The sequence below is a fragment of the Chlorocebus sabaeus genome, chromosome 14 (assembly GCF_047675955.1).
Source record: "Chlorocebus sabaeus isolate Y175 chromosome 14, mChlSab1.0.hap1, whole genome shotgun sequence".
In the NCBI taxonomy this organism is placed as follows: Eukaryota; Metazoa; Chordata; class Mammalia; order Primates; family Cercopithecidae; genus Chlorocebus; species Chlorocebus sabaeus.
In genome coordinates, this window is record NC_132917.1 from 105,624,540 (window position 1) to 105,647,074 (window position 22,535).

At 48.7% G+C, this 22,535-nt stretch overlaps 1 protein-coding gene and 2 long non-coding RNA genes across 3 annotated transcripts in view; 2 read left to right on the forward strand and 1 right to left on the reverse strand.

Moving 5' to 3' along the window:
* LOC119625946 (uncharacterized) overlaps positions 1 to 18,497 on the reverse strand; it is a 50,637-nt gene extending 32,140 nt beyond the window's left edge. Inside the window, exon 1 of the long non-coding RNA XR_012095453.1 lies at positions 18,424 to 18,497. This is a non-coding gene — a long non-coding RNA (uncharacterized lncRNA). The remainder of the gene's footprint in view (positions 1 to 18,423) is intronic.
* A 99-nt stretch (positions 18,498 to 18,596) lies between these two features.
* The window catches only part of LOC140713379 (uncharacterized), a 77,154-nt gene continuing 73,215 nt past the window's right edge, over positions 18,597 to 22,535 (forward strand). Inside the window, exons 1-2 of the long non-coding RNA XR_012095454.1 lie at positions 18,597 to 18,890; positions 19,094 to 19,153. This is a non-coding gene — a long non-coding RNA (uncharacterized lncRNA). The remainder of the gene's footprint in view (positions 18,891 to 19,093; positions 19,154 to 22,535) is intronic.
* On the forward strand, positions 20,828 to 22,375 carry POU3F3 (POU class 3 homeobox 3). Its single transcript, XM_038004274.2, is given in 2 exon segments — positions 20,828 to 20,923; positions 20,925 to 22,375. Coding segments are annotated over 2 exon segments (1,503 nt in total). The 3' UTR covers positions 22,332 to 22,375.

Sequence of the window (22,535 nt, forward strand, 5' to 3'; positions counted from 1 at the left end):
CTTTCTAAGGTGTGCGTGAGCTGAACACAGTGACGAGCAAAAAAGCCAAACTAGCCCTCTGGGCTCTTCCCTCAGCACTGACTGGGTGTCCCTCGCAGCCCAGAAACAGGGATAAGCTCCCGAGTCAATAGTCAACGTCGTGGTTAGAACATTACTTCCCATTAATAGCTGTTTTCTTCCCCAGGGTGTTCATATACAGAGAAACAGACATACTCCTATACTTATATTTAGCACAAGAGAGTTTAAAGATACACACACATGCACTTTGTGAGTCCCCTCTCCTAACGTGCCGTGCTTCATTGTAAATGGAGCATCCAAACCAAATTGTAATCATCATTTCAGGTTACTATGTCCAGCCTTATTCTGTCCTCATCCTCATGAAGGGCTGGGAGATGTGGCAAAGAGTGCAGTCATGGGGTGCGAAGAGGCCTTAGGAGCCTTGGCCATCTTTGTTTTCACCGGAGACGGGGTTAGGGAGATGGCAGGGGATGCATTCACCAAATGTCACAGAACTGCTTTGCAAGCCAGCACAGACTAGGCCCTAAAGGGGCAATGTTTGGGGAGTTCCCAGAAAGGTAGAAAGCAGCAGGGTCTCCCAGAGTTTAAGAGACAAGACTCAAGTTCAAAACCCGGTGCCACCATCATGTGACCTTGGGCAGGTGACTCAGCCCCACAGGCTTCAGCAGGCTCATCAACCTAGATACAGATGATCCTTCAGAGGGCTTTCAGGGGCTTAAATAGGATAACATAAAACCTGAGGGGCGTGTTTCAATACCTGGTACGTGGTAAGTCTTTAGTACAATTTTATCATTATTATTACTTTTGCCATCATCATTGTTGTTACAGAAATTCTCCTTTGAGTTATTACGCTTGGAAATGGAAATTAGAAGAACTCACTTTTTCTCTTCTCCCTACGCTCAGAGAGTGAGTACATGCTGCTGAATTCAGGTGGTCAACTCCCCCTCCATCCCATTCAGGGAAGCTCAAAATGGAAAAGAGGGGAGAGTGCCCAGGGCCCAAGCTCTAACCCATGTGGAGTCCAGCCACCTGAGCCTCTCTATGGATTTGGCGCCCTGCTGACAAATCTAGGCAGGGTGTGGGGAAGTGGGGGGTATCAACAACATTTTCACAGGGACCTGAGTGAAAATCTCCTGTGAAAATACTCCCTCTGGTTCCCCTCCTGGTTTATTGTGAAGATAGTGGAATTACTTATGTTTCAGTTCCTGCTAAAGTGATGGTAAAGAGTTTTCTGGTGGGGAAAGGGGTAGAATCAGTCCAATCTCATTCCTCTCCAGGAGGCAGCTTCGCATTCCACCCCTATTCTCCATAAAGAACACACCCATGCTGAAACTGATGGCCAGTGGCCATGGCTGGTAACACGGTTGTTTCTTTGAAATATCACCACCAACCCCACCACCTCAGTCCTTGTCTTCGCTAAGTTTTTCCAATGCCTTGGGAAACCCGTTCCTTGTTTTCTCAACCCCCGTTGTACAAAACTGTAACATCCTTAATGCGTAAGGCTTGGCTCAGGAAATTTAAAAATAGAAAACAAATTTATCTTCAATGGTTAATGCACCTATCCCTTAAGAAAATATATACAAAACTTTTTTTTCTCCTCTCCACAAAAAACAATTTGGCTGTTACCCAATGCCATTGACCTTCCTAAGACAGCAAGCTAAAATCAGTTCATTGGCACACTGGACCTGCGCCCAGAGTGCAAGCAAATGTGCTACCAGGGGCCTGTGTGGAGCTCTCTCTGAGTGAGGAACTTTCTTTAACTTGCACAGCGGCTTCCCCCCTCTCACATACAGAGCTGGAGCTGGGCCTGGTGGGCTGGTCATGTTTAATGTGCTTAACCGAGGAGGGAGCTCTGTACGGCCTGGGAAAGGGGAAAAAGATGGAGACGTGGTCACACTCAAGCTCTCTGAAGGGGTTTGCATGCAGCTGCAACTTATTTCTCCTTGTGCACTGATTTTACTACAAAAATGTCCCATCACACTGGGTCTAAGAGCCTCACAAGTGGGACCTTTGCTTCTGACTAACGCATAGCTGTTAATGTACCCAGTTCACCAAAGTCAGTATTGGAAAAGAGCATTATTTTCAAGATGCTTTTATATTTATAATTAAGGGCATTTCTTAAGATCCCATCCCAACTGTTTTGGATGTCTTCGTTTTTTTGTTTTTTTGTTTTTTTTTTTTTTTTGGTTTTGTTTTTTTGTGTTTTTTTTCTTTAAAGACACTGAGTTTTGAGCTAAGGGCAGTTAATAGTAGCCAGTCCTGATTGGCCAACATCTGTTTCTTTAGAGGAACCTTACTTGCCAAGTAGCTGGACAGCAATACTCATTTGGTATTCATGGGAAGTACTTGCCGAACAATAATGACAATAATTGCCTCTGATTCTTGTGTTTACAACACTGCCAAAGTATCATTAGGGCCTTATTTATAGATAATAATGCTTATTAATCACAAGTATTTGAATTTTGGAATGTATTAGATTAATATTCTTTTGTACCTCAGTTCTGTACTAATGCTGTGAAAAGACATTTACTGAATGCAACTCATTGGGAATGCTTATTTTGAGCTGCAAAATAATGTGTGTAATTTGTAGGTGAAAGATAAAGAAATTACATGGCTACCTCTCAACAGCCTCCATCAAGATCAACGGCCAACATGGAGAATTAGACCCTACCTCTAAAATGAGGAAGGAGAAAAGCAAAATAAATATCCCTATAGGTATTATTTTTTTAGAAAATCTTGTAAATACTTATGCCAGGAGAAATTCCTGATAATAAGTCTACTATTCTGTTTTGCCTTAAATCTTCCATGGATGGCATTGCTTTATTGAAAAGAGTCTGAGGTGAAGAATAATTAGTGATTCTGGAACAATTTCACACTGTATAAGTTTTTTAAGGCTCAATAAAAAAAAAATAGTATAAGATGACTAATAGTTGTAACCAGCAAAATACAATCTTAGGACTAAATGTCTAGTTGTTTAACATCCTTTGTTCACTTATTCACTAATATCTTTGTATATGTTTAATTTCTGTACAAACAAACATTAAAGCTATTAAGTAGTTTTCTATTTTTATGTGCATCTAGAAATAGGAATTATTAAAAATTTCAAATATTTAGCATACTTTTTCTAAGGTTGATCTGGAAATATAATTTCTGTTAATATAATAAAACAACTTTTTAAATAAATAAAAACCATTACTAACCCACAGGTTTCACTTAGCTACCCTCTCTCTTGAAATTACAGCAAAAATGAAATCAGCAAATTTTTCAATCTAGCACACATTTTTACTTATTCTTGGAATACTCATGCTTTATGTTTTAGAACAATACTTCAACTTATTTAATTAGATGAATATAAAATGAAGTGACATAATTTGCCAGAGATTTTCAAGAAAAGAAGTTTATTAATATAAAGTCCAGGTGCTCTTTCGAAAGTCATATTTGCAACTAGGTATATTTTTAAATGGCCTGTAATTATTGTTTACTGTTATCCTTTAGATTAAATCCAAATGATGTTCAATCTTATCTTGTTCTACCAAAAAGACTACTTTAAAATAGTCAACGGGCCTAATTACCACCTACAATTTTTAATCTTGTCCTTTCTTATTCTCTTTTGCCCGCCACAGAAAGTAAAGACACTGCATCTTTCAAGCCACCAAATTACACTGAGAAACTTGTCCTCCCTAAAAAACTCATGGAGATTTGTTCAGCAAATGTTTCCAAGTCAGAGCACACAAGGAGAATAAGATCCTAATTCAATAAATGTATAATGCTAACATTTTAATCCATTGCTAAATGTAAATAAACTTCAGTGATCCCAGTTGGACTATTTAACATGTTTAAAGTATTTCATAATATAGCATTGTCTCCTCTCGAGGGGCAAAGTAGAAAGGTGAAAAATTATCTAATAAATTCTGTCAATGTACTCAGCAAAACCTGACAAGTCATGCCCCTCAACTCCCTTTATTTAGATCTGGGGTAAATGTCTTAACCCATATAACGACCTCCACTGGAGGTCCATTCAGGTGTGCACATCCATCTCTGTTAACATCGATAGAATGAAGAATCAAGCAACAGCTTATAGAATTAGTTGATATCTTACGCATTTAATCACAGATAGATAGCCAGTCCAAATTGTTCAAATTTCAATGTCTTTTTTTTTTTTTTTTCTTAGCAGCTAGAAGGGAGAGCAACAATGCCTGGATTATCCAAATGATTAATTCAATTCTCTATTTTGCCTTCAGTAGACATCTTCAGTAGCCTTTCTCTTTAAAAGAAACTGGTATTTGCATGAGGAAAGGAAATAAATGTGTTTTAAGAGGGCACCAATATACCTCAGTACACTCGATGTGTATCATTGATAATGTCTAACCACTGAGGCTGAGGACCTTCAATCCCCCTAGGGTGTCTCTCCAAGCCTTTCTAAATAGCCTTGTCCAACTGCTTACACACTTGGAGGTGGGGGAAAGGAAAGAAAGAAGGGAAGGAGGGAGGGACAGACATGGAGAGAAAGAAAGAATGAGGGAAACAGAAAGAAAGAAAGAGAGAAAGAAAAAGACAGAGAAAATGGTTAGTCATGAAGCTGGAGTTTAAATTTGAGGGTATTGAAAAAAATAATTAACTACGAAAAATGGTTTGACAGAACAACTTATACTCCACCAATATCCCAGCAGTTTTCTAAGAGCCTAGTTGGATATGAAACTTGAGATCTGTCAACATTTTATAGTTGCCCTGATTTAATAAGCATTTTTCCTTCTTTTCTTTAACTGCCAAATTTTTTAATGAAATTGAATCTTGGATGCCTACATTCTGGGGAGTTTTATTTGCTATATTATAGTTCTGTCTGCTTTTAGGCCACAGAATGCCAAAGTATTTATTCTTACAAATCTTTCTACATATGTAATTTGAGTCTACTAAAATAGTCCTTTACCCACTTCATTAATTAAGTTGACAGAAAAGATTATTTTACAATTTTGTAGCAAATGACTCTTCATCCAAATTTTTGAATCAACGTTGTGCATTTTTATGTTATTTTATAGCCTATGCCCCCTCAAATCACTTCACGCCATCAGATATAAAACTTTCTAACATAAAAGACTAACTTTTGCAGTTGATCTGAAACCTCAACTACAGTAAAATATTTTTACCTCTTTCCAAGTAATAGTTGTTTTTGTTTTGTTTTGTTTTTTAATTTTCACTTGCGGTACTTCTATCAATTCAACCTCAGACTTTTTTAGGAGATTAAGAAACAAACCTCAAAAAGTAGTTAGGTTAAACTGATTTCTATTTTCACAAGTTCATCACTAATATTTAGACACCACCAATGAGTCATCAGTCTTTTAAATACTCTCTGAAATCAACAAGCAATAAATCAAATGTAGGAATAAATGTCATCATAAACATCATGTATGTTTTTTGTAAAGAAATACACATTTACATAAACGTGAATAAACAAAATATTTTATAATTCAGTACAAATAACTCTCATTACACGAAAAAGCCCCTTTTATCATGGTCTTCCATAAAACTTCAAAATTTCATCATTTTGATTCTTTTATCAACTAGGACAAATAACACTTAAAGTATAAAATTCTGGTATATCATTTCTTTGCATTTTCTTAAAACAAATGAGCATTTGGATTCTTGCCAATGAATGCCAATGTATTCATTTTAACTGTAGTTCTTATTTTAACCAGAAAAGGCCTCTGAAAATCCAAAGATTCAAAATACCATTTCAAGGAAGCAAATAAGTAACATGGCATCCCATATTATACAAATCAAATATAATATATGCCTCAAATTTGCTTTTACATTTCGAATTATCACTAGATTACTGAATGTCTTTTAATGCATACAGAGGACCATAAGATCAACTAGTTAAAAATACTTTCTTTACAATAGAACAGAAAATAAAACTACTGATCTCTTTCATTGCCTCTAAAATTTAATTTTTGTTATAAGACAGCAGTATGTAATGTGTGAAAAAAAAGACAAAAAAAATAGGTACTCGGCTTTAGATGGAACGTTTATATTTTAAATATGCTGTCCATTTTATTTTATGTAAAACAAGTTATTTAAGTTCATATTACTTTTAAAGGGGGTGTGCATAAAATATTAATCCTATGAACCTATTATTTACTGATTTCTGTGGTGTCATCTACAGTTAGCACAATTCAGATTTCAAAACAAATTTTGAAATTTTTTCAATATGAATAAGATTCACTCACTTCTTATTTTAAGACTATCTGTTATAGAACGTATTGTTAATCATAGAAGTTTGCTATATTACACATGGGCATGTTATATGCAAATGTATTCAGTTGGGGTATGTATATATTTTGTTATGTTATGTACATAAACATCTACCCTTGTGCATATGTATATTTACATCATGTATAAATATGTGTAGTATATTACCAAACTGTACTATACTTAAGGAGGAGGAGGAGCTTCCAAGGATTGCCATACAATATTTTAGTTAACTGAGTACTGTTTCCTGTGAAAGTAATTAGGTTGTTTTTTGTTTTTTGCTTTTCACAGTCCCAAAGGTGGGTGTTTACAGACATAGTTTAGTAATTCGCTGTTTTCCAAAAGGCTAGTTTTAAAATGTTATGTCAACATATGCTTTAAATAAATAAAAGTGATCTCCTCCTCTTCACCTTTCCCTTCTTTTAGGAAGGCCTATGGGCACACAGCTTGATACATAATTCAAAGAAAAGCTAAGCCTTGATTCTAAAAACAAAAGCTCATCGAGTTAAACACTCACATTTTACCATTAACATTCTTGGCTAAAAGTTACCTGCCTAGAAATTATCTTTTGAAAAACAGTGATTGAAATTGAAGGCAGTAGCTGGGGAGGGCGTTTGGCAGAAGCTAGTGAGTGTGTCTAAATGTTACTTAGAACCTTTCTCTAGGACAACAGGTCCTATAAAGAACTATGGCTAACAGTAAAACCATCTAATATTAATAAATCCAAGACAGAAAAAATACATGTCACAGGTATTTCCAAATTCGTGAAAATCATTAGATGCAAACAATAGGGTATCAAGGGGACAACTAAAAGCATGTGCTGTTTCTTTTTAGAATCCCTCTGAGTCTCAGGTTATCAAAAATATATTTTGGCAACTGGGTTCATGGTCTCAGTGAGGGAGACGAATGTTTAACCTTTTTCTGAATTTTTCTGTCCTGTTTCCCCTTGAGAGTAGAACAAACTTGGTGGGACCAGGGAGGGAGGGAGGCCTTGGTTAATGTTTTAAGAAGGAGGAATTTAATTTGGTCCAAGTTTTCTTCTGCTAGTTGTCTTTTCTCTTATAGAGAGATCCTTGACAGCCCTTGTTTTGTATGAAATTATGGAAATCACAGACTGGGAAAGGGGAGTCATTATTTCAGAAAAAAAGGTATGAGTGTCTTTACTCGAACCCCCTCCCCCCAAATTTCCCATCACTGGAAGGAAGCCAGTAAGTTGGAAAGGTGCATAGGAGGGCTAACACTGGTCAGGTAAATAAGGAGAAGCCCCAAAAGTGATTTGCAGTTGGTTCCTACCTCCTTCCTATCCCTCCAAAACTAAAAACAGCCTCTGCGCAGCAATTTTTAAGGCCAAGACAGAGAGAAAGCAGATACCTAAGCCCCCAAACGTGGCTTCCTGGTGCGTGAAATCCAGACTAACTAGCAGGCTGGATGATGGACATGCCCTCGGCTAACATTGTCCCTTCCAGCCTGGCTCACGTGGGTCAGGGTGTCCATGAAAATCCCCGGACCACAAGGGGGATCTCTTTGGGAATCTGATTGGGAAGACTCAGGCGAAAGAGGGAAATGCCTGTGTAGAGAACTGAGGAGGGGGGCTGGGGGAGAGTAATCAGCTCTAAGGTTGCAGATTTAGATCTCAAGGCTGAAAAGGATATGCTTCCACCAGAGCATCCTGTAGCGCCTCCTGGCCTGCCCTGCCCTGCCCTGCGCGCGCACCGCACTCACACGCACACCCGTCCTCGCACGCGCACACACTCACACCGCTCCCCGCCGCTCTACCCTCTAGACTGCACGGGAAACGGCTCCTCCGGGGCGCGCTCACCGGAGGTGAGGCGACCCAGCCCGGCCCAGCCCAGCCTGGTACCCAGCGCTGGTCGCTGCCCCTGTGGGGAGGCAGCGCGGCCTTCCGGGCTCCGGAGCGCGCGGGTCGGGAACCAAGCGCGCGGCCGCTGGCACATGCGGGGACGGCCCAGGGCGGACCGGAGAAGGGGCGCGAAGGGGTTGGGGAGAGGGTGACGCCGGCTGCCCCCACCCCGCTCCGCGCCTCCCTCTGTGGCCTTCTTTCCCTTCTTCCCCTCCCACCCTGCCGCTGCCCGCCGCGTTTGGAACTCGCGTCTGGAAAAGGCACCCAGAGCCTGCAGGCTGGCAGCTGTGCGTGTGCGCGCCGGCGGCCTCGGACGCGGCCAGCGCGGGGACCTCGGCGCGGCAGGAGCGCCCCGGAGGGCCCTCCAAGTGCCGGCCTGCAGGGGGCGCCGGCGCGCTGGCGCCCCTCGGGGTCTCCGGCGCCCGCCTTCACCCGGCCAGGAAGGGTCGGAAGGAGGACCCGGACGGGAGCTGGTTCCCCGCGCGCCTCTCTGGAGGGTCGGCCGGGCCCCTGAGGCTGGTGCTCACCCGTAGGACCGGGACGGTGCTGTCACACTTGTCACCAACGACGGCCGGCGGGGCGTCGCAGTCCGCTTTCCAGTCTCCGCGGCTGGAGGAGGCCTCGGGGCGGCAGGGGGAGTTTGCCTCCCGGCGGGCTGGCTTCGCTAAACTCAGTCATTACTAAGGGGTTGGGAGGGGGAGCTTGTATCTTCTTTCCTGGCAGAGCCGCGGGAGGCGTCGGGAAGTTTCCTACCACTCGAGGAACGAAGGCGGATGGATCGAGAGCCTTGCTTCCCTGCTGGGATGGCCCGAAAGTACCAGAAGTCTCGCTGGCGAGCAGCGCCCTCGGCTTCCCGGGCAATCATCCCAAACGCACAACCTTCCCCTGGCTGAAGGAACCCCAGGCTGCCTAGGAAACGGCCCGGCGGACCTGGCGGGCCCTAGGGTGGAGACCCGGGCGGGGTTGGGGGGGTCCTCGCGAATCTGCTGCGGGCGCAGCGTCGGGGTGTGTGGTTTCTGCCCAGCCGGTAGGCCGCGTCCGCCTTCCCACTCGGTGGGGCTTTGCGCCCCCACCCATGGGAGTTGCCCGTTCTGCAGCAGTGTTCGAAGGGGAAAGTGGGGGCCACGTTCCCAGAGGAACAGAGTTCCAGACCTCTCAGGGCACTGATGGGGACTCCGTCGGACCCACGGGTTCCGCAAATACTCCAGAGGGGTGCCCAGGGCCGAAGGTGCCTTCTGAGCAGACCTGAGCTTGTGAAACTCCGAATGGGTGTCCAGCTTCTTTTCTCACTTCAGAAGTTCAACTGAGCTTCGTGTAGTGTCTGTCCCCCACCCTGACCCGAACCCACCAGCCAAGCCGAGGCCAGACGTGTGCGGATTTTTTTTTAAGACCCACATCTTGTAAATGTGAGATTTTTATCAGGCAGCGCAGATTACTTAAAGCGTTCCATTTCTTCGCGATCCAATTTTATTAGGATTTACTCTCATTTGTGCTCCGCTTCTCTGGGGAAATAATGCTTTGATTAATGTAATCCTGGCCCGGGATCCGCCACATGCCCCTCGACCCTCTCCCAAGAGAAGGACCCTATTTGACAAACAATAACAGAGCAGTAACTCTTGCAATCTGCCCACACCTTTGGGGGTGGCTGGGGAGAGGGTGATACACGTTCACACGCTGTTTGCTAAATGCAATGGCGAGAGGAGGGAGCAGGGTCTACATGAAGTGAACTTTTCAGGCTCAGAGCCCTGACTCCCAGCCGCGGGGGCTCACCGGGAGGGGCCCGGGCGAGAGAGCGCGTGGGTGCGTGGGTGCCTGTGAGCACCTGCCCTTTGGTTGTTCGGGGTGTCCGCCTTTGTCCCCCCGCCGCAGGCCTCCACGGCGGCATCTGCGCGCGGCCGGTGGGCAGCCTCGACCCGGGGCGCGTCCACAGCGCCCACGCGCGACCCCAAACACGTCGAGAGCAGATCTTAGGGGTTAACCAGGCACCGACCTGAGGCGCCCTGCAGCTGCCAAAAGCTCGACCGGAAACCTAGAACGTGGGACCCAATTCACCGGTTTTCCTCATCCATACATGCATCCATCCATCCCTGCATGCGTACATGCATGCAATACAAATCCCGGGACGCCGGCACGGAGAGCTGCGCCTCGCCCTTGCTGCGGGCTGAGAGCGGGTACCACCCTTCCAGCTCTTCCTCCTCCCGCGCAGTCCCGGCCCCCTCCCCGAAGGGAGAACAGCTCAATTACGAACAGGAGCCAAGGAACGAAATCCCAGGCTCAGAGGCGCCCGCCGTTGCTCCTCTGTTCCCGGTCCCTGTCGCGCAATCCCCACCCCCACCGTCCCCAGCTCTGGGAGGGCGGGGACGCGGCGGTGCGAGGGGTCCTGCCCTGCTCCGCCGGAACAAAGCCCGCCGCGGGAGCCCGCGGCCGCGCACCGAATCAGTGACAAAGACAAGCGGGCGGCGCCGAGCTCCAAGCCTGCGCTCCTACGGCTTGGCGGGAAGGAGGCCCAGAAGATGGGGTGCGATTTGCACCCGGATTTTCCTGGGCTGCGGCATCTCGCTCCTGTGTACCCAATGACCTGTTAGGGTGACTCAGCGTTTATCTCTTCGCCTCCCTGCTGCCCCGTCTCCTCTCTTGTCCTTTTCTGTCCCCAGTCTCCTTCACCGCTCCCTGCATTTTTAATCCACCTCACTCCTTGTACCTTACCCGCTTCTCACTTTGCCCTATTTACCTCTTTCCCTTTTTCTTTCCCATAGAAAAGCAATGCTAATTTGACTTCTGAAGGCCGCTCTAGATGTTCAAATAACAGTCTGAAAGACCTTGTTGGGCAGTGCTCAGGGAGAAAAGGGGAGTAATGGGATCCTTTTAATTTTATTATGCAAACTGTGCTCTAAATAAAATAAAACGCCGTTAGAATGCTATCTAAGGAAGCCGAGCTTAGCCCTGGGGCCCCCAAAATCGCCAGGGATTCGGAAGAAGTCGCTTCTGGTGCCCACAAATCACAGAACGTGGGGTGGGGGGTGGTGGGTGGTGTGAGAGGAGGACCCAGCCACTGTGGAATCGGGACCTCAGCGCTGGAGACTCCAAAGCAAACCTTTCTGGGAAAAGTTCTCCTCTTACTTTCTAACCCTGAAAAGGAATTGCTTGCCAGATCCCTCCAATATAATCATAGTATTTTTGAATTTAGGATACTTTAATAGTCAGTGTTTTTCCAAGTGAAGTTTTACTTGTTTGTTTTTGTGATGTGAATTAAAAATGAAGGGAATGCAGCCATTTGAACAATATATGCCTTGACTTCTGGAGGCTTTTTGCACCCTGATTTAATACTAAATTAACATTTGACATGTATTAAATGGCACTGTAAGCCTGAGCTCCTTCCCTTGGGCTTTATTGAGTAGCCAGGCTCCCTACCAAAAATTCAGGGAGAGAGGTGAGCATTCAAAGCAACATCAGACACGTAACTTTTAACTTGAGACTAACAAACTCCAAGCTGCCTGAAGCTACAGTGAGCAAGGTCACTTAGCTCTACCACCAAAGCGTCTACCAGATATGTTTATGCTGAAAGTGTATCACTGCAACCCATGGTATTCGTAGTATCAAATATCAACGAATACATTCGGCACTGTATTTTCAAGGCGAACAACAATAAACACATTTTCTTGAAAACACCCCTGAGGCTGGCCATCCAGGGCCGGCACTGGGGTGTCTTAGGGCCTGGGGGAAGGAGGGAGATAGTGAACTGGGTGTTTCAGCATTCACTGGAGAGAAGAGACCACAGAAGCAGTTTGAGAGGAATGCCGAAAAGAGCAGCCGTCAGTCTGACATGCTGCATCTGCACCCAGCTTCTCAGACAATAGCTAAGTTCAAATGTCAAAAAAAAACTAATAATAATAAGAATAATAATAAACAGAGGTGCCAAAGTGCAAGAATTGTTTTCTGGGATGTATGCCATATGAATCTCTTATCCACCTCCAGACTACCCTGTTCGACCCAGAAAGGCGATGCTGTATGATAATGTATGAGGAATGTTTGGCCTAAGGAGTGTCCTCAAGACAGAGAAAGCTGTTCAGTTCTGTTAGGACCACCACAACCTCAAAGAATCAAACCACTTTTCTGGTAAAGCTGAGTTAATATTTCTGGATGTTGTTTTTACACACGCACAAATACACACAAAACCCACCAAGCTGACCTTGGAATATTTTTCTAGCTAAGAAATGACCAAATTTTGTTAATGAACCATCATCATCATCATCATCATCTCTGGTCAATCAGCCCCGCTGTATGTTATCTAGCCCTATGAATTTAAATTTGAAGAGCATTGCACTCAGCAGGGAGGCAGAGAGGGTGGTGAGGGTACAGGCAGGAGCAGTCCATCACACTGTGTCAGCTCCAGCTTCCCTGGCAATTGGTAGCTTTCATTACCAGACTTGTCAGGTGCACGCCCGCATGCAGCTCGAATGGGCAAACTGTTGGAAATGGGTTGTTTTAAAAGCATTCACTCGATTACCAACTTACTGTGCTTTCTTAGTTTATTTCCCACAATCTGAAATGCCCTGTAGTTTAAAGCTGTCCTGTAAGTATCAGAAAGAAAGCTTCTTGCTTTCGGGTGAAAAATCATAATGTCTTTGAATGTATTACTCTTTGAAACCATCCAAAAACCTATGTACTTGCTCCTTTCCTGCAGATCAGACAAATCAGTTATCAAAATGATACAAATAATTAGGGGAAGAAACACTTCAGAAAACTTAGCAAGACCAAGAAACAACTCATCCACTGCCAAGATGACAAATACTTTTTTCCACCCAAAAGCTACAGTGGAAGAGTCGTCCCCTTTGTATATAACACAGAGTATGGGATCACAGTATGCTTAACATTTTAATTTGTAAATGCTAATGGTAAATGTGCTTCTGAACTACAGCGATATCAGAGCTCCTTATCATTCTCAAATGGAAACAAATGAGTAAATACCCACTTTGTGTTTTGCACATTTGACCCAGGTAATGTTCTTCATTCTCTCGTTTGGCAAAAGCAATTTCGCCATCCCCAACAATTAAAAGTCTGTAACTTCGCCCAGCACTTTGAATCTTAATTCATACCCAGCTTGATCACTTCCACCCTCAAATCATTATAAAATACTAAAGCCATCTCTATACGTTAGTTCTTGTCAAATTAACTTGTTGCTCTACCCAGATTTCTTATTTTCTGTTTCTTTTACATTAAGGAACCTAGGACTATAGATACCACGAGGGGCAAGCATTTTATCTTTCTGTTTATTGTTTAATTACATTTTCAAAAAAAGGAAAGTAAGTAGCAGCAAGACGGAACAATCACAGATCTCATGAAAAGTGGCACACAAAAATTATGCTCTAAATATATATAATGATTGCCTCACCAATGTTTTTTGCAGAATGTCTGGCTGAATTGAAAAGTTTCCTTTCTCCTTAATAATTTTTAAATGCATTCAGCAGCCCTGGGCATGCAAAGTAAGCTAGAGCTTTGAGACATTCGTCCACTTCATGTGGATCTGCCCCAGAAGTCTTTTGTCTGAAATGTCCCAAAAGCCAAAGAGAAAGCAATGTTTGGGCTCAAGTTACAGTTTTCTCATTTCTCCCTGTTTTATTAGCGCAAACCCGAGAGTACTTTTCCTGACTCTAAATGTGAGAGCTCGGGGTGAAAATCACAGATTAAAATGTGTTTGAGTGTGCCCCTTTTGCTTATACGGTTCCCAGAATCTCTTGACCCTCCTAGAAAACACACCACTTAGATCCAAACTCTGACTTACTGCAGTTAGTGTCAAAGAAAAACTTCTCCTGGTTGGAACCCGGTTGACTTGGAGCTGGGTTAGAAAGAATAAAGTGTCTTTTCCTCTCTTGCACAGGAACCTGAGAGCCATCACATAATGTGGCCCTTACTAACAGGCTCTGTGACACATTCACAGGTGTGTTCGGCTATTGAACCGTGGAAGCCAGCTTCTCACTTCCAGTCACTCCCGGCTTCCCTTTCCTAGTCACACTCTCTGAATCTCCTTGGGAAAATTCTTAATGACAAACTGACTAATTCTGAACCAGTCAGGATCTGCCCTTCACTACTTTAGGAAGTTTTCCACGTATCTTTTTTGTCCTTTACCACAATAAAGTTTAGTCTTCACTGGCAGTATGTAAATATCTTTGAGGCAGAAACCTTGTGGCTCTGTTGAAACTTTTCTTCAACTGGGTTAAGTAATGCACTAAAAAGTTTCAAGCCCACAGTTACCTCTAACCCGTGGCTATTTTGTATTTTCTTTTCCCTGCCAAGTCTTTCAAGGATAAATCCAAAATCTTTCTAAAACCATAAGTGGTAACAAGAATGAAAGTAGCCACTACATATCAAATGGAGTAAAAGTGATCCTGGGCCAGTGGACTAAATCTCTAGGACCCAGAGTTGCATTTAGAAGTCAAAGCATGTATCAGGTTGAAGAACTTTCATTATTTAAACAGATAATACCTTAGGATGCATTTTCTTGACTGTTAAAACAACAACAACAACAACAACAAAAACCCTGAAAGGTAGCTTCTTAAGAGTAGCCTATTAAATCCCCTTAATAATAATTTTCAAAAACTATTCTTGCCTTCACATCTCATTTCTGTTTTCCAGCCCAGAATACACTTCACTGAAATGGAGGAATAGTTTTTGAACTGTATTTCTTTCTGGGCCATTTCACAGACGTGGGCAGGTGGGGGATGGGGAAGTCATTGTCCTCATATTTTAAAACCCTGTGTTATGCAATGAATTCCCTCCTCATTGTGAATATGCATAGAAAGGTAGGGGTATTTGTTCCTTTGGCAAGTTTGGAAGAGCAGATTTGCTTTTGAAACAGCTACATTTTACTCAGTACTCGCTAAGATGAGTCAGTGCGCCCCCTGCTGACGAGCCAATAGTGCGACTCCTGAGCAAAGTTTATTTTGTTCAGTAAACCGTGTCATATAAAATTAACAACAGCCAATAAAATTAGCTTATATGTTTCAACTGTAAAAGTCCAAAACAAAATAAAGCTAGTTTTAGTGGCACTAGAAATCTCTAGTTTGGCTTCTTCTCTTTGGCTGAACCAAGGTCCTTTTATCTAAAGCCCAGTGCACAAACATATAGCTTAATGTGACTAGTGTTCTTCCTTTTATTTCTTTCTCTATGGCAACCAATATGCTCTGCTCAGAAATGTTCCCCATCAAGGAAACAAATGATCTTCAGGGAGCAGCTCTATATGGCATCTGGTCCAATGGAGCACACAGAGTTAACCCCAGTCAAAAGCAACGCTGCCAAGCACGTAAACAAGGAGTGGAAAACTGGCGATTCTTAGCCCCCTCCCCAACTGAAACCTCTTCCTCCCTCGTTACAAACCGTTTCATTGATTCGGCATCAACTGTTTCCAAATAAATTACCAATTCTAAATTGCAAGGTGTTCTGTGTAAAAAAGTGCAATAAAATTCCAGCCATTGGATTGTCCCCCCTCATCATCACAGACGCAGCTTCCTTTAAAAGAACAAAACCAAGAAGATTTTAAAATTTTCTCCGGCCTATTTCACTAAGGTAAGGCACTCAAATGGGCCTGGACTTGGCCTAGCTATGTCCTCCGGCCATGTTTATCTAATTAACTGCACCCTCAATTTTTACAAAACCCAGGAACAGTGGCAAGGAGGGGACAAGTGAGGCTGTCAAAAATAGAAAACAAAGTGAAATCGAGTCTGCGATGCTAAAGCTCCAGCCTCCGTTGGGAATGAAGTGTAGGGATGTCCTGGTTAGTTTTGATTGATCACCCTCTTTCTGATGGGCTTTCACTACCGAGCTGGGAGGCTGCAGCTCCCCGCCTGCTCCCCAGACACAGCATTAACCAGGGGTGCCCTGACTTCCTGCCTCGCTTCCTCCTCCTCCAGTTCTCTGCCTTCCCTTTGCCAAGTCCCCCTCCTCACTCCATCCTCCTGCTCCCAGCATGAGTCCCCCCACCCCAATCCAGGCAGGCACACAGAATTCAGGACATCACCACTGGCTACAGAAATAGGGTTTCTTCCCCTCTAGTCCTGATTCTCTGGGAAAAAAAAAAAAAATCCCAATCAAGAAATATTTATATACTGCATGCTTAATAATCACTTCTTTTCCAAGGTTTCTTCCCCCCCCAACCCGCACCCCACCTTCACGATCAACAATTACAATGAATAGCATTTCCCCCCCACCCCTCCAAAGTAAAGTAGCTTTTGCTGTGTGGGGCTTTGGACTGAGTCCATCTTTTTATGTAATATTTTAGCAGGGTTGGATTTTTTTAACTCCCCCCCCAACATATCTTCCCTTCCTTCCTTCCTTCCTTCAAACAGTTGCTCTGTGAACCCTCTCTTGTCCCAAGCAATGAAAATAAGCTCCCAAACCTACAAGAACATAAATAAATAAGCCAAAAAGGAGGGGGGAAAGAAGAGAAAGCAGGGAAAGAAAATGAAAAAACACTTACCGAGCAAACTTCCAGGGTTAGGTTTTTAAATAAAATGTGTTTTTTAATTTTTTTTTCAAATAAGGTGACTGGGTTGGGAGTGGAGGGGAAGGCATTCTCAACTCTCCAGCACCGATGCGTCCTTAGCCTTCCCTTCACACTGACGCCTCGAAGCCCAGCTCTCCACTAGTCTATTATTTTCACCAAAATATATGAAAATGTATGCAAATGAAAATCAGCACTAACTGTTCTCCCCTTGTTATATACTTTGGATTTTTTTTTTCCAGACAAAACAATCACACTCGCAAAGGGAGGGGGCGGATGGGGTGGGGCAGCGTGGAGGGGGGAGAGAGGCTGGGGAGCGATTCGAGAATTAAGTACGACGAAAGGGGGGAGGAAGAAGGGGACAGACCTCAGAACAGAAGTGTATTTCTGTTATCGAGGAGCACAACGTTTTGGGGGGCTTCCCATACGCGCGCACACACCCTCCTTGAAAAGAAAGAAAGTGGATCTGTTTGCAGAGGCGCTATCACGTTTCATCAGGCCACCTGAGACTGCTTTTGAAAGCGTGTACTGTGAAATTCATAGCAGTAATTTAGACAAAATCCTCACTGTATATTAATGAAAGGCGGCCCCATGGCTCTGTTCCTATCCTCCCCATTCAGTGTAAACAAAACCACGAGACTCTCTTGGTTTTTGAGCCGGATCCAAGCAAAATCGGCAGGAAAGGAAAACATGGGGTGCTGGCACCGACTATTCAAACGTCTGCACCTGGAGATCTCAGATTTATTCAATGAAATCTGTGTTCCATCTTTTATATATACATATACGCATACATAAATATAAAAAGCAACCTTTGGGGGACGCAGAGGAAAAAAATCCGTTCTGTTTGGGGTTTGGTTACCACCGCCTTTGGTATCTATACCTTGGCAATAATGGCTTTGCTAAAACCTACCTACGACGGTATCTCACCCGGCAAGCAGGAGCTGGACGAGAGCCTACATAAATTCTACGCGTCTAGTGTTAATCTTGAGATCACGCAGGGGCTGCCTGGCTGAGGCTGGGCAGGAGAACTCCTGCTTTCACTGAGTTCACTTAACTGCGCTCGGCAGAGGCACGATACAGCGGGAGAGAAGGGCAGGCCCGTTCACATTTTAATCGGAGCGCACCGGCGGCCGCTCCTCGTCTGCGTTCTGGGCCGCCGCTCTGGCTCGGGACTGCCAGATGCAGGAGCTGGCTGGGGGCGGCGGGCGCAAGGCGAGCGCACCCGCAGCTAGGGGTGCGGGGTGCACGCACACGCACGCTCATTAAGAGCCATGTATTTATTGAATGTCCGAGTTGGGTTAGTTCATTGGAAATCCCCGAGGAGGGTTCAATTTGCCCTTGTTTTCGTTGCCACTTTCTCTTTTTTCTTGGTTCGCTGAGGCTCCTCTGTGCAACGTTTCCGCTTGGCCGCGTCCCCCCACCCCACCCCACCCCACCCCCGCTTCTCTCGCCCACCGGGTGCACTCCCCCTCCCGTCCCCCTTAACTCTTTCAGCTGGGTTGGAGCTGAGAAAGCGTTTGTCGCCGCCAGCCCCATCCACCACGCAAATCCATCTGAGACAGAAAGGAAAGAAAAAAAAAAAGCACCACCATGCCTAAGAATAGAGAGCGGGCAAACCCCCCACCGCTAATAACACACACTCTCACATACACACACACACACACACACACACACACACACACACACACACACACGAGGAAGCGGTGGAGCAGAGAAGGGCGCGGCTAGCCGATTCCGGTTCTTTCGCCCGGCTTCTGCTGCCGCGGGAATTCCTAAAGCCATCGGGGTCGAATACACTTACGATGAATCTATGGGGGAAGGTCGGACTGATTGCTTTTCAAATACATCACACGGCTCCGCTGACCGGCACCCTCCAAACTCACAAGGGCACGCACGCTACTTGCACGAATCCCAGAGGAGGGAGGAGGGAGGAGGGAGGAAGGGAGGGAGAGCGAAGAAGGGAGAGAGGGGGTGGAGGAGCGAGCAAGCGGCAGCAGCGAGCGGTCCGTCTCGCACGCGCGGGCACCGCGCTGGTCCTGGGCTGCAGGTTTCCCAGATGATGGCATCCGAGAACTTAAACAAAGGGGGCCGCCGCCGGCGCGCAGCGGCTGCGGAAAGTTGCGGTGGCGGATTTCCAAGGAGCGCGGCCACGACCCGAGCTCTTGGCGATGCGAGCCCCCGCTTCCCACCCCCGCCGATCAGAGATGGGGGCCGGCTGGTGAAGGGAAGAGGAAACTTTGAAACCACTGGGGACACATCTGTCTATAGGTATTAGCTTGAATGGTACATCCGTGCCGCGCGCTTTACAAATCTCTGGCGGGGCGGGGGTAAGGGGGTGAGCAACCCGACGCGTACTAGGTGGGGTGGGCAGGTTGCTATTTTTCATGTTTCCCTCTTCGTTTTCCTTCTGATTCTCTTCCCCTCTCCTGTCCCTCCCTCTCTTTTATCTCCCCTTTCTTCCCCCCGCCCAGACCAATTGCGAACACCCAGAGCCGCCGAGGGAACGCCAACGTCTGGGCCGGACACTAAGAGTTAAGATGTGGCGGAGGGGGCGGCGGGGGAGGGGCGGGGAGGGGAAAGTGGCGAGGGGGAGGGAGGCTGGGGGACCACAGATTTCCAGCTTCTACGACGCTCTGCCTAAATTAAAAAGCAACCAATCGGAACGGCCGGAAGGGGGGCCTCGCGTCCTGAGCCCGTCATTCCGAGCCTGCCAATCACCCAGCGGGTAGCCAATCAGCGGGGGCCCTGGTGCTCGACTTCCTTGTATTTGGGAAAGTGTGGTGGTGGGTGCGCGCTCGCGGCGGAGGGTAAACATTCGACAGTCCCCGCTCTGAGAGGGAGGGACAGAGAGCGAACTGTCAGATCGGAGCGAGAGCGGGCGCCCGAGAGAGGGAGAGAGAGAGAGGGAGGGAGAGGGAAAGTGAGAGAGGGAAAGAGAGCGCGAACGAGGGCACAGAGCGAGCTCCTGCTGCAACTCTGCTCCAGCACGGCCAGCGCCAGCGCCCGCCGTCGGTGCACTCTACGAGCAGTGCAACGTGCCCACTGGAGTTGTTGTGTATCAAGGATCGATCCCCTATATGCACACACACACCTCCACCTCCACCAATGCACTCTTCTTCCTCCTCCTTCTCCAGACAACTGCTGGGAAAAAAATAAAACACCAACCCCAACCGTCAGCAACAAGGTAACAGAGCGATTCGACATCATTTTTTTTCCTGTTCAATTTTTTCCTTGTTATATTTGTTTCCTAATTTCTGCCCAAAAGGAAAGATGTCGCATCAGACTGTGACTGTTGCGAGGAGAATGAAAAAGGACTCTTGTTTCAGAGGCAACCAAGAGCTCGGGCAATAGCAACTTCAGAGAAATGCACCATCGCAAGAAGTTTTCCTAGGACAGAACAAAACTTGAAACGAGAGGACCAGAGGGGGAGAGCAGGAGCCAGCCTCCCCTCTCCGCATTCGCGAGCAGCCAGCAGCACCACGCCTTCAAGGACGAAAAAGTTTTACTACTCTAAGGGAAAACGAGTGAAATGTGTTCCTGAGGAGGAGAGGAGAGAGCGCACAAGGGAAGGAGCGGACCGGTTGCTGGTCATCCGTAATTTGGCTAAGGAAGAAAGGAGCAGCTTCTTTCTTTGTTATCTCCCGTGAAACCTTCATTTAGCAGGTGGACGGAGCCCCGCGACCGGGCAGAGTCCGGGCTCGCCCGAGGACAGGAGGAGGAGCGGGAACCCGCGCGTCCCGGGAGAGCGCCCCGAGTGCAGGTCCCCGCCCCGCCCGGAGAGCCCCGCTGGAGCGAGCCCAGCGCGCCAGGGCTGGGGGGCGGCCACGACCCCCCCTGACGGGGGTGGCCACGGAGCGCACCCCGAGAAGCGAGCCCCCCTCCCCAGAGCGCTGCTCCTGCGGCTGCGGCTGCTGCTGCTGCTGCTGGTGACCAAGGCCGGCCGGCGACCCCCGCGCCCTGCCGAGCGGCCTTGCAGCTGCAGCCGGGGACCGCGGCGGCGGCGGCGGCGGCGGGGGCGGAGGCGGCGGCGGAGGAGGCGGCGGCGAAGGCGGCGGGGCCGGCGGGGGCCCGGGGCGGGGGCGGGGAAGGAGGGGGGGAGGAGGCGGGAGGCGGGGGGCGCGGCGGCGGCGGCGGCGGCGGCGGCCGCGGCTGCTGCTGCGGCGGCGGCGGTGGTGGCGGCGGTGGGGTGGCGGGAGCGGAGCGGCATGGCCACGGCGGCTTCTAACCCCTACCTGCCGGGGAACAGCCTGCTCGCGGCCGGCTCTATTGTGCACTCGGACGCGGCAGGGGCTGGCGGCGGCGGGGGGTGGCGGCGGCGGTGGCGGCGGGGGCGGCGCAGGGGGCGGGGGCGGTGGCATGCAGCCGGGCAGCGCCGCCGTGACCTCGGGCGCCTACCGGGGGGACCCGTCCTCTGTCAAGATGGTCCAGAGCGACTTCATGCAGGGGGCCATGGCCGCCAGCAACGGCGGCCATATGCTGAGCCACGCGCACCAGTGGGTCACAGCCCTGCCCCACGCCGCCGCCGCCGCCGCCGCTGCCGCCGCCGCCGCCGTGGAGGCGAGCTCGCCGTGGTCGGGCAGCGCCGTGGGCATGGCTGGCAGCCCCCAGCAGCCACCGCAGCCGCCTCCACCACCGCCGCAGGGCCCCGACGTGAAGGGCGGCGCCGGGCGCGACGACCTGCACGCGGGCACAGCGTTGCACCACCGCGGGCCGCCGCACCTCGGACCCCCGCCGCCGCCCCCACACCAGGGCCACCCTGGGGGCTGGGGGGCGGCCGCCGCTGCCGCCGCCGCCGCCGCCGCAGCAGCCGCCGCCGCGCACCTCCCGTCCATGGCCGGGGGCCAGCAGCCGCCGCCGCAGAGTCTGCTCTACTCGCAGCCCGGGGGCTTCACGGTGAACGGCATGCTGAGCGCGCCCCCAGGGCCCGGCGGCGGCGGCGGCGGCGCGGGCGGTGGAGCCCAGAGCTTGGTGCACCCGGGGCTGGTGCGCGGGGACACGCCCGAGCTGGCCGAGCACCATCACCACCACCACCACCACGCGCACCCGCACCCGCCGCACCCCCACCACGCGCAGGGACCCCCGCACCACGGCGGCGGCGGCGGCGGCGCGGGGCCTGGACTCAACAGCCACGACCCGCACTCGGACGAGGACACGCCGACGTCTGACGACCTGGAGCAGTTCGCCAAGCAGTTCAAGCAACGGCGCATCAAGCTGGGCTTCACGCAGGCCGACGTGGGGCTGGCGCTGGGCACGCTCTACGGCAACGTGTTCTCGCAGACCACCATCTGCCGCTTCGAGGCCCTGCAGCTGAGCTTCAAGAACATGTGCAAGCTCAAGCCGCTGCTGAACAAGTGGCTGGAGGAGGCGGACTCAAGCACCGGCAGCCCCACAAGCATCGACAAGATCGCGGCGCAGGGCCGCAAGCGCAAGAAGCGGACCTCTATCGAGGTGAGCGTCAAGGGCGCGCTGGAGAGCCACTTCCTCAAGTGCCCCAAGCCCTCCGCGCAGGAGATCACCAACCTGGCCGACAGCCTGCAGCTCGAGAAGGAGGTGGTGCGGGTCTGGTTCTGCAATCGGCGCCAAAAGGAGAAGCGCATGACGCCGCCCGGGATCCAACAGCAGACGCCCGACGACGTCTACTCGCAGGTGGGCACCGTGAGCGCCGACACGCCGCCGCCGCACCACGGGCTGCAGACGAGCGTGCAGTGAAGCCAGGGCGCAGCGCGAAGAGGGCCGCCGCCGCCGCCTCCGCAGCCGCCGTCAGCACCGCCGCCGCCCCCGCCGCCGCCGCCGCCGCCGCCGCCGCCGTTGCCGCTGCTGCTGCGCCGACCCTGCACCTGGGCCGCTCCGGGCTCCAGCCCAGGCCCATCCGCCGCCCTCCCCTCCACCCAGAGACAGGCATGCCCGCCCTTG